This window comes from Bactrocera dorsalis, chromosome 1, assembly GCF_023373825.1.
Source record: "Bactrocera dorsalis isolate Fly_Bdor chromosome 1, ASM2337382v1, whole genome shotgun sequence".
Lineage (NCBI taxonomy): Eukaryota > Metazoa > Arthropoda > Insecta > Diptera > Tephritidae > Bactrocera > Bactrocera dorsalis.
In genome coordinates this window covers 28741873-28754588 of record NC_064303.1, presented here as the reverse complement: position 1 = coordinate 28754588, position 12716 = coordinate 28741873, and the positions used below count along the sequence as shown (strand labels likewise).

General features: G+C 39.4%; 1 protein-coding gene across 1 annotated transcript in view; it reads left to right on the top strand.

Moving 5' to 3' along the window:
- The first annotated feature begins 573 nt into the window (after positions 1-573).
- The window catches only part of LOC125778450 (craniofacial development protein 2-like), a 372304-nt gene continuing 360161 nt past the window's right edge, over positions 574-12716 (top strand). Inside the window, exon 1 of the mRNA XM_049456138.1 lies at positions 574-2896. Coding sequence (XP_049312095.1) covers positions 851-2158 — 1308 coding nt within the window. The 5' untranslated portion in view covers positions 574-850 and the 3' untranslated portion in view covers positions 2159-2896. The remainder of the gene's footprint in view (positions 2897-12716) is intronic.

Here is a 12716-nt window from a genome sequence, read left to right as displayed (position 1 = left end):
TGTACTTGCACACCGTGTTTTCATGCACAAAAATTCGGCTAGTTTTAAGTTCAGATCACAACTTATATTCTAACCACCTTAACAAGAGTATCAGAGTGATTGTTTTAAATGTAGTCGAAAGCCTTCAATAACTCCGTATTGAATCAAACCCTCAATAATGGTTTCAAATATTCAAATATAACAAACGATATATTTTCCATTTCCTCCACTTGTGAATTTCATATTTAAAAGTTAATCCGACAAAAAGTTTCGAAGATAAGAAGATATTTGCAAGAATTTTTAAACTAAGTATGATCGGTTCCCAAATGATCGGCTCCCAATATTTTAAATGCCTGTGTTTCGCAGCGCTGTTTTCCGAGTCGGTGAGAAAAATTTTTCTAAACGGTTAAACCGACGGACTTCAAAATTTCACACGATCTTCTTAGATACATTTCGTCACCTGAAATGCAAAATAACGTAACATCACTTTTCGTAGGTTTACAGAAGAAGCAAAAAACCGTATAAAAAGAAAACCACTTGAGATATTGAAACAAAATTTTCAAATCTGAATTAACATGAAACTATAAGTATATTATTGGAGGATGGAGTCATGTGTAGAAGTTCACGCAAGTGAGGAAAGTTCTCTGATTGCCATTCACTTGGGAGTGGCCAGAAACGATTCTTTTACATGTGACTCAAGCAGCTCACGACTTCCGGTCTTTGACCAAGTATCCTCTGGGTAGCCTAAGAACATCCGTTTGAAGGCGAGCTAACGTGAGAAGGCGAAACATCCCCTGCATAGGGTTGTGCGCTGGGTTTGGGACCCGCCACGTAAAAAAACACTCCAGTGAATAGTCATAACCAGCCTCGGATGAGAGACCCCCCTTTTGATGACGACCATGGCAAACGAAATAAGGACTACGAATTGAGGGCATGCACCTGGAATGTCCGGTCCCTTAACTGGGAAGGTGCCACTGCCCAGCTGGTTGATGTCCTCGTGAAAACAAAGGCTGACATCACCGCCGTCCAAGAAATGCGATGGACGGGACAAGGACAGAGACGTGTAGGTCCTTGTGACATTTACTACAGTGGCCATATAAAGGAGCGCAAGTTTGGTGTGGGATTCGTGGTGGGAGAGAGACTCCGTCGCCGAGTACTATCATTCACTGCGGTGAATGAACGTCTAGCCACAATCCGCATGAAAGCGAGGTTCTTCAACATATCGCTGATTTGCGCCCACGCCCCGACGGAAGAGAAGGACGATGTGACCAAAGATGCTTTTTATGAGTGCTTGGAGCGCACTTATGTGAGATGCCCCCGTCACGATGTAAAAATCGTGCTTGGCGACTTCAACGCCAGGGTGGGCAAAGAAGGTATCTTTGGTACTACGGTCGGTAAATTCAGCCTCCACGAGGAAACTTCCCCAAATGGGTTGAGGCTGATCGACTTCGCCGGGGCCCGAAATATGGTTATCTGTAGTACTAGATTCCAGCATAAGAAGATCCATCAAGCCACCTGGCTGTCTCCGGATCGAAAAACTACCAACCAGATCGATCATGTTGTGATAGACGGAAGACACGTCTCCAGTGTTTTAGATGTGCGTGCGCTCCGAGGTCCTAACATCGACTCGGACCACTATCTTGTTGCAGCTAAGATTCGCACCCGCCTCTGTGCAGCAAAAAACGCACGCCAACAAACACAAGGAAGCTTCGACGTCGAGAAGCTGCAATCACAACAGACAGCCGAACGATTCTCTACTCGGCTTGCACTCCTGCTCTCTGAGAGCACTCGTCAACAACTCGGTATAAGGGAACTGTGGGACGGCATTTCAAACTCCTTACGTACAGCTGCAACCGAAACCATTGGTTTTCGGAAAGTGCAAAAGAACAGCTGGTACGACGAAGAGTGCCGTGTCGCAGCGGAGAGAAAACAGGCTGCCTACCTCGCAACGTTACGATCGACCACAACACGTGCGGGATGGGATAGATACCGAGAGTTGAAGAGGGAAGCGAGACGCATTTTCAGACAGAAGAAGAAAGAGGCCGAAATGCGTGAGTACGAGCAGCTTGACAAGCTGGCCGACAGGGTAATGCTCGAAAATTCTACGAAAAAATGCGGCGGCTTACAGAAGGTTTCAAGACCGGAGCATACTCCTGTAGAACCCCCCAAGGTGATCTAGCCACCGATGCCCAGAGCATACTTAAATTATGGAGGGAACACTTCTCCAGCCTGCTGAATGGCAGTGAACGCACAACAGCAGGAGAAGGCGAACCCGATACCCCAATCGATGACGATGGAGCAGACGTTCCATTGCCCGATCATGAAGAAGTTCGAATAGCAATTGCCCGTCTGAAAAACAACAAAGCGGCAGGGGCCGATGGATTGCCGGCCGAGCTATTCAAACACGGCGGCGAAGAACTGATAAGGAGCATGCATCAACTTCTTTGTAAAATATGGTCGGACGAAAGCATGCCCAACGATTGGAATCTAAGTGTGCTCTGCCCAATCCATAAAAAAGGAGACCCCACAATCTGCGCCAACTACCGTGGGATAAGCCTCCTCAACATCGCATATAAGGTTCTGTCGAGCGTACTGTGTGAGAGATTAAAGCCCACCGTCAACAAACTGATTGGACCTTATCAGTGTGGCTTCAGACCTGGTAAATCAACAACCGACCAGATATTCACCATGCGCCAAATCTTGGAAAAGACCCGTGAAAGGAGAATCGACACTCACCACCTATTCGTCGATTTCAAAGCTGCTTTCGACAGCACGAAAAGGAGCTGCCTTTATGCCGCGATGTCTGAATTTGGTATCCCCGCAAAACTAATACGGCTGTGTAAACTGACGTTGAGCAACACGAAAAGCTCCGTCAGGATCGGGAAGGACCTCTCCGAGCCGTTCGATACCAAACGAGGTTTCAGACAAGGCGATTCCCTATCGTGCGACTTTTTCAACCTGCTTCTGGAGAAAATAGTTCGAGCTGCAGAACTCAACAGAGAAGGTACCATCTTCTATAAGAGTGTACAACTGCTGGCGTATGCCGATGATATTGATATCATCGGCCTTAACACCCGCGCCGTTAGTTCTGCTTTCTCCAGACTGGACAAGGAAGCAAAAGAAATGGGTCTGGCAGTGAACGAGGACAAGACGAAATATCTCCTGTCATCAAACAAACAGTCGTCGCACTCGCGACTTGGCACTCACGTCACTGTTGACAGTCATAACTTTGAAGTTGTAGATAATTTCGTCTATCTTGGAACCAGCGTAAACACCACCAACAATGTCAGCCTAGAAATCCAACGCAGGATAACTCTTGCCAACAGGTGCTACTTCGGACTAAGTAGGCAATTGAGAAGCAAAGTCCTCTCCCGACAAACAAAAACCAAACTCTATAAGTCACTCATAATTCCCGTCCTGCTTTATGGTGCAGAGGCCTGGACGATGTCAACAACAGATGAGTCGACGTTGCGAGTTTTCGAGAGAAAAGTTCTGCGAAAGATTTATGGTCCTTTGCGCGTTGGCCACGGCGAATATCGCATACGATGGAACGATGAGCTGTACGAGATATACGACGACATTGACATAGTTCAGCGAATTAAAAGACAGCGGCTACGCTGGCTAGGTCATGTTGTCCGGATGGACGAAAACACTCCAGCTCTGAAAGTATTCGACGCAGTACCCGCCGCGGGAAGCAGAGGAAGAGGAAGACCTCCACTCCGTTGGAAGGACCAAGTGGAGAAGGACCTGGCCTCGCTTGGAATATCCAATTGGCGCCACGTTGCGAAAAGAAGAAACGACTGGCGCGCGGTTATTAACTCGGCTATAATCGCATAAGCGGTGCCTACGCCAATTAAGAAGAAGAAGATAAGTATATTTTAGAAAAAAAAAAAACAAAGAAAAAATTAAGCAATTTTTGTAGTAGGTGTCTTACGTTATTTTGAATTTTCATTTCTGAAACAAAATACCGTATGATCAATCTAAATTTGTATTAAAATTAAAAATTTGAATATTAATCCTTTTTTTAATTTTAAATAAAAACAGTCTCAAGTTTTTCATATTTCATGCTATTTTTATTATTAATATGTACATAAACACTAGAAAAAATTTAAATATTTCAAGCTAAAATACAAGGATAATGTTTAATTATTATTCATTAAATAACTAATTATTCAAAAGGTATATTATCATAAAAGTAATAACAGTCTGCTGGAATTAAAGCGTCTAGGTCCTGCAGACGTTACCATTTCTTCTTGGTTATTGTTAAAGCATAGACTGCTGAATTCCTAAAAAAGCACGGGTCTGATCACTTGGATCATGGAGTCGCTATCATGTGGGTGGGAAGAAGCCGTTGGAGAAAAGGGACAGTGAGCTTCTTCACGGATGGGTCAAAGGTGGAGGGGTCTGCTGTCAGGAACTCTCTATCAACTCCAGTAGATTTACTACCCCGGAGTGCAGTCTCCTTCAGAGAAGGGACCATGGACCCAGATAGCAGGGCGGCAATTAACAATGAGAGAATTCAGAGCTGTTCAAAGACCTAACCTCGCTATCAATAGCAACGATTGTCTTTGTGATAAGAATGATATGAGCGCCAGACCACAGCGGAATCGCAGGAAATATGAGCTAGCAAGAAGAGGCACCCTAGAACCGCTATCGGTAGAATGGGAACGGATCTGTGCTCCCGTATCTTATTCTATTATTGAAAAGCTGGGCGTCGCGAAAGCTTGGTCAGCGCTGGGCCACAATTTTTACACACGCTGTCGTCATTGCCCTATTGGCTTCTACGCAGTAAGGCTGGGAATCCTACCAGACGCCATCTGCAGAAGCTGTATGGAAGATGATTAGGTGGAAACAACTCAACACTTCCTTCTTGGCTGTCTTGCGTTAGGGAGGTCAAGACTTAATCATTTGGGGGCGCATACCTTCAGATATCCCACCAAACTGGCGGGAAGCGTTTTGTTAATTTATAAGTTCGAACACAGGGGTTCTTCTTTTCTATGGCGTCACAAAGGGCTACATATGTATATGTATATAGTAGTCCACGTCCGATCAAACGTGTAGCCTAAACTAACCAAAGCACTTGAACTTAATCACTTAAAATAAACATAAACAATAAATGAAGGCTAACTTCGATATAAAAAAAAAACAAACACTCTGTTATATTATATTTACATACATGAGTGATGATACGTTATTTTGTTTAACGAAACCAAGCACGTGATGATACGTTTGAATTTTTAATATAGCTTGGGTATTTTTGATTTCAGAAGCTTAAAATTTGTGACACATATGATATGGTGAATCATAATCAGTAAAAAACTCAATTTTGAATTTGACTAATCTTTCGCTCATTACCTGTTCTCACCTATAATATTAATAAACTTCTTTGACTTTGAATTTGAGATAAATTTAAGCTAAAAATCTTCCTCTCTGTCAAAAACCTTATACCGGAAGTTCTCTGGGATATCGGCTGCGGTATCAAAATGGGATCGTATTGAGACCAACTGGAATGGTACAGAGGTCTGTCTTAAGATCATTGAATCGCATCGTTGTAAACAGAGATCGTCCGAGAATGTAGACAATTTCCAACTAAAGATAGTATAAAAGCGTTACAGCTGCTTTCTATATTCAAAGCACACATTACGACACTAGCAAAACGTCAGACAATTTTTAATTGGCTCTTGAAGTGTAGCTGTTTGCTTTGAGCGAGCAAAACCCCATCAAATTTGAAACTCTCCGGCTTAAACTTCAGCTACACAGCCTCCGGAAAGCAAAATTGTGTAAACAATTTCATTTTTCAAAGGGAAATTATAATTAAAATAATAATATTTCACTTTTAATTAATAAGCATTAAAATCGTGGAAAAACATGGAAAAACGTGGAAAGAATGCCTCAATGAGAGACCAACACACGAAATTAATTTTTAATGCGCCTACGTGCCGTACAAATACAAATACCAATGCAAATAAATCAACTTATGCTCGTTTACTCACACACGCAACATTTGTTTACGTTGCTGTTGTTGTTGTGCTGGCATTTAAAAAAGCTTCATTGTGTAAGTAAAGCATCAGCTATTTAATAAACTACTTACGTAACGAGGAAATCGCATCTTTAAACAAGATTATTTAACGGAGCGCATGATTGATTTTAATAATTTATTAAGCTTTCGCACTTACACTTGCGCCCAGCATACACACACACACGCGCATCCAGGCTTTTGCAATAGTAAGCTGCTGGTTTACAGTGGCTGGCTGAGCGCGTGTTCGACTGACATACTGTGCTGATTGCTGGACACGCATGTCTGGCCGCCTGGCTGACATGCCGCACTCAACGGCAAAAAGCGAGCAAATATCAAAATAAAATAATTACAAGCAATGAAATTTAATTTGCCATAAAACTGTGCGGCGGGCGTGCAGCACATTGCAAAGCAGAGCAGTGTCGACGGTGTCGCTGTCCGCGTGATGGATTGGTGATTTTTACACTCAGTAATGCTTTTTTGTAGTTTCTTTTTTACGATTGTTTTTGGCTGGAGTTACATGGGTTCAATGGACTTTAAGATGAGAAAAAAGTGGAGTGATATGAATTTTCAATATTTTTTAATAAATAATATATATATTTTTTATGCTCTATCTGCACGCCATGGAAAGTTTAATATTTTTTGGCGAGTAAAAAGAAGTTTTCGCTCTAACGTTGTTTGTTTTTTTGTCAAATTTCGATAGTATAAATATTTGAATATATTCCCATAAAAGAATTTTAAATATTTTAATTTTCTATGAAAATATATTATTTTCTCTTTTGGATTGCCAAAAACCGCTCAAAATTCGGGTCGCTAAACCAGAAATCCCCTTAAAGTGAGTTAAGATACCTAAAAGCGAATTTTTAACATCGTCTACAACTTGATTTGGAAAATACATACTATATTATACTTATGTATATAACGTTAAAAATACTTAAATTTTGAAAAGAACCAAATCACTTCTTACTTATATTTGTGAACAAAGTTCGCAATAGGAACAAAGATCCAAAATAAGAAATCCTCAAAAGCATCGCCGACTTCGGTGAGGCTCCAACTATCAAAGCTGCAACAACTTGCATACATGTGTATATCGGGTGCCATGGCAAATTCCCGACGCCAGCACTTGAAGTAGGCACTTAGTTTAGTGGTCCCGTGGGAGACGTGCGATTGGAGTAGATTAGGTTTAACGGATTAAAGTCCAGCACTCTAGCTTTCGATGCTTCCTCCTATTATAAAAAAAATCACTCGAAATCATGCTTGAACTCACTCCACTTCACTTAGTAATCGGAGAGGTAGCCAAACACGCTCTACTTCAAATGACAGTAAAAGGGTTTGGGAAAGATAAGGTCACCTCATCCCAGCGTATGAAGGGCTTTAGAGGTGAAATACCAAGAATGCAAAAGGTAAACTCCACCAAGAAGTTCAAGGTTCCCTAGCAGTAAGGCTGAATGGAATGATTACACTCTCGAGCTACTGCTTAGGGATAGTAAAATCGAGTACACCGCCGGTCGATTTCAACATGAATTTCGGACAAACTACAACTTACATCTAAACCCATCTTTACTCTCCTTTTAAATTCTTCAAAGTTAAAGAATATTATTGAAAAAATTCGCTTACTTATAATATACTCAAATGTCACTATTGGGCTTCCCTGCTATGCCACAACATGCAATGTATTCCGCATTATCAGTCCGGTTGCCGCAAATGCAGACTTATCTGTTAAACAAGTGTCTAAAGATTGACAATCATACTCTGCATTTGCAGAGAGTTTGTGTAGCTCTGATTGTTGTCTCAGTCGCATGTCATGTGGTCATGTCAGCATATTGTTTCAATACGGTTGCCAGCCAAGCGCAATTACAAGAATTTTTGCTCGAGTTTTATATACCCAGCATGAAGAGGATAAGGTTCTAAATTCTACAATAATAATATGCTTCGGTATTTGGTATATACTTATTTTGGTCGGAATAAGAGATACTCATGCTCGATTATTTCTGAAATCAAAAGTAAATTCATAATATGATGAAACCCATTGAAAATGGAAGCTAAAATAACTAATGTGAAAGGAAAAAAAAATTCACGGGTTATCTGCGGTCGGAAAAACGAAGAGATAGGGAACAAAACACAAAACTTATAGATATTTTTATTACTTACATTATTCTGTTGGACTCTTCGTTTGTCGAAAACCCGTTTTTTACCCTCAAAACCCCCCTTACTTACCCATACTTAGATCGTCCGTTAATTATTTTCATTATCCTTTTTTATCGTCATTTTCCAGTGGGTTTAATCATAAAACATATGTTTCTTTGTTCATTCCTTTGTACTTTCAAAGGCCTCAGCACTAACCTAAGAATGCACTCATGGGAACCTCTACTCACTTGTTAAAACGTTATATAGAATAGTAAGAAATAGGTAGCGCGGAACGGCTACGTCAGGGAATACAGCAGTCTTTCGGACTTCATTAGTGTTCCAATCTCAAGGCAATGAATTTCTGTGATATCCTAAAGGAATTGTCTTACTATAAGTTCTCACTTATATGGTTAACTGAAACTGTATTGAGGAATTAATTCACTTTCCCGTGTTCTTGCATATATGTGCTGAACTTAGGTATTACGCGTCAAGTTAGACCTAGTCATTTCGGTACCAATAAAGTTTACAATCTAAGAGTTGTTTAGATGAGCTTTCTACGAGTGCTGTTATATATATTTCTGGACTAATAATAAAAATAGGAATATTTATCAACGAAAATGTTTTTTTTTTTTCCTTTTTTTTTCTTTTTTTTCGCTGGATTTGGCTCGTCTTGGAAGACCCACACGGTCGATTGCTGTTTTGTTTCAGGCTCATACGCATAGATCCATGATTCGTCACCAGATGTCAGGTGTTCATACAATATCGAATGTATGCTGGTGGGAGAAATGCATAGGCATGCGTTTACGGCTGTTTTTGGATGACCTTCACGGAATTCGTCTTTGAGCGAGCGTCGGCCACGATTGAATTCGTTGTAACAATTTTTCACAGTGCTATAGGATGGTGCTTCATAGCCATACACAGATTTTAGTTCATCGATGCACTCTTGTCGTGATAATCCACGTCGAAAGCTGTGAAAAATTATCGCACGAAAATGTTCACGAGTTAATTCCATTTTTTGGCCGAGATGCATTTTTTAATTCCCTGTAAATAAAACAATTCACGATTAAATGACAAAACGTTCTGAGTGATGTTATGCTAAAAAATGTCAAACTTTCCAATGGAAATGTCAGATTGCACCTGGCAGCACTTAGTGTTGCCTAGTCCAGAAATATATATAGCAGCCTATGTACTGGTCTTTAGTATTTCGTAATAGTTCGGGAAGATTATTAAAATATTTACCTTGGACTTTTTCGAAATTCTGCCGTTTTAAAGTAAGAATGGCGGAGGCAAAAGAAAAACGACCTATCTCTTGAAAGAAACGCATCCAGACGAAATTTCTGTGAGTGATGGTCAGATTCTGGAAAGCGCACTTTTCGTCAATGCACTTTTCATCAAGGAAATGTGACATTTTTTGGTTCAAAATCTAACTCATGAAAGTATTCCCTATGTATTACCCAATTAAATTTGATAAAGTTCAATGTAAACACTAGTTCCCTTATTAGCTCATACTTCTTGCGATCTTTTGGTGTATTTCTTGATACCAGTTCTTAAACAAAGTTTCACAAAAACAAAATTAATTAGTGTTAGTATTTATTTAACATATTTGGCTATACTTTGGGTGAGTTCTTAGTATAATTTACAATACGACAAAAACTAAAAATGAAATGAGAGCCAGACGAGAATATTTACTATATGTTTACTGTACGAAACTAGTCTATCACTAATCTATCACTAGTCTATCAACTAACCACATCTATTACACCTAGTAACCGTTATGTAAAGTTAGTAAATGCATGGAATCGCAATTGTAAGAATTCACCAGCAACCACTTGCATTCAGTTTGTTACAAACCGCCACAACAGCAGTTGTAACAGAGATCATGTGGCAAGTGTGCGTGTGTGGCGCTCGGAGTGAATTAGAACATGCAACGAGTGAATTGTTGTAGACATTTGTGGCAAACATTTTGCAAGAGTGCAAGTAGTTTTCTACGATGGGAATCGGGGTAAACGGAATGTGCTTGTTGTCCATTTGTTTGTACAGATTACAGATTTTCAACTTTCATTTACTTCATTGAATAGTTCTGTTAACCAGTAATTTGATTTACTGGGAAGCTAATCAAAGTTGATACTCTGAAATGTAGATATGTAATTATTATTTTGGAAAAGGATTCTATTATCAATTTGTATATGTATATTGCCTGTAAGAACAACTGACGGAGATTGCTTTAATAAATTACCAAAATTTGTGAAGATATCTTGTCAAATAAAAACTTTTCCATAGAAGGATTTAATTGTAATTTCAATGGAAGCTCTATGATATAGTGGTCCGATATTGTGGGTTTCTATCAGTGAGCTGATTTTTCGAAAGAAAAGAAAGTGTATAAAAACATGAAAATGGACAGACAGATATGTCTAACGCGTTCAGCACTTCCGATTGATCGTTTTTCTTAGAATATCTTTCTGAATGTTACAAAATTATTAGAAAATTTAATAATCATAGCGTATAAAAATTAAAATAAATTAATTCGAAATCTTGATTCGGAAATATCTCTAAAACAACGAGTCAGGTGAGGGCTGTAGATATAAACCGATTCTGAGAATAACAACTGATCTTTTATTACTACTTTCTACATACAAGTATATTGAAAATTGCTGAAATTTATCTATTTTGAGAAGTTTCAACTTCGGTATTATTCCAAAGCTGTTTCGAACTAAGAAAATTAGTTGATTTTCGAATCGGATTCCAGAAGAAAACATTCTTCATTGACACTACAGCGTGGATTCGTATGGGCCGAAACCACAAAACTTCGTCACTTGCCTCTACCGTTGCAGGTTTACGTTAGTCTTACATCTCGAGGGCAGACAGGTCCCCAAGCACTTAGTCCTTCCTTGCTGCCGTTGTCCACCCGTGAGTCTCGAATCAAAGGAGTTGTTCTGCGTTTGATGATCATGCTTAGATTATTGGTAGGTATTTATCCTAGTTCCGAGATAGATAAAGTCCATCACGACGAACCATTTATCGAAGCCTTTTCGAAAGCAGTGATTATCTTCCACTAAGTACATAAGTAGGGAAATTGTAAATCCAAATTCAGGCTATCGTATTTGCTAATAGTATCGCTAGTGAGTAACTTTAAGGCTTTTCGTATCAAGCAATCTCAAAATTCTGCCATATTCTGGGGTCTAGCCAGGTGCTGCTCATTTTACAAGAATGGCATGTGATAAGGTACAATGAGCTGTGAATGTTCTTTACAAGCTTACAACAAATTATGGTCCAACCTAAATCCGCAGAATGTTTTAAATTTCCCATGAAAAGTTGCAAGGATGGTCCGTTTATCTCACTGATGTCTCAACAATTTTAGAGAACACCAGACTTTCTAAGGAGGATGAAGCTAAAATAAGTCTGAGTATCAGAATATGGTAAAAAAATTAGTTTTGAGGAACCGTGTTACCAAGGTCACAAGTCAGCTTATTTTTCCCAAAATTGATCATTGTATGAATCATGTATGAAACGCTACAGCAAAAGAGTCAAAATCCAGCGACAGCAGCTACACATATCCACACATAAGTTCTAGGAGCTTGGTGAGGTTCGAGATTATACTTTCTCTCTATCAATATGAATACCGTTATTTTGCAACATAGTGATGACGGAAAGCCAAATCGATCAACAAATTATACTACTGAAGGGCATTTTATCCTCTAAGAAGTCACTTTATTGACATGCTTCAGGTCCAAAACCTTTTGATAATTACAAACTAAGTATACCTTTTGCCGCTTGTATTAATGAGTCGAACTGGAAAGATAACACATGCCATTCAGGCGACTCTTCTCCACATCGTCTAAGGTCGGTTAGATTAATGCGTACACAGCGATTTCGAAATGTATTGGCGGTGCTGGATCTATTTTACCTGATGTTGTTGAAAGAAATATTTTCCTTAGTTTAGAATTTCATTGTGACCAACTTTGGACAGTTTCTTTGCAACATCTACTTTGGAAGTGCATTGTCTTGTTTTTGTTTTCTACTATCCTTCCAAGATCAAGCTTACAGGTTGCAGTCAGCAGACATAATTACTCTTGAATTTTGTATCGAAGGTTTGATAAGTAGTTGAGATTGCATACGGATTTCTTTGATCATCCTACTTATAGCTTTTATCCATAAAATCGATATAACAAGCACGAAGTATTTTTAACATTTTTAGTGTAGTTTACATATAGCTTTCTCATTTTTATTCACTTCGTTTCCAATGCGCTGTTTGCAAACACTTGCTAAGTAAACGAAAGGATTCAACAGGCCGCAAAGAATATTAACACGAACAATGAAAATAAATGTCCCATTTGCATAATTCAATTTGAAGCCATGAAATCTCATTAAACTAATACATTTCCCCCAGCAACAACATTGAATACACACACATAAAACTACACATAGTATTTTACTAAGAAACCGACCACTAGTAGCTAGCTCGCAAATTCATGACTGCTCATAAATTATGAACGATTATATTTTAGTGAGCCAAGTCAATCTATTTGGAATTCCTTCCTTAACCATTTTATGCTTTTATCGCATGCCGCATTTGGTGATTAACTAACGCTGCAAC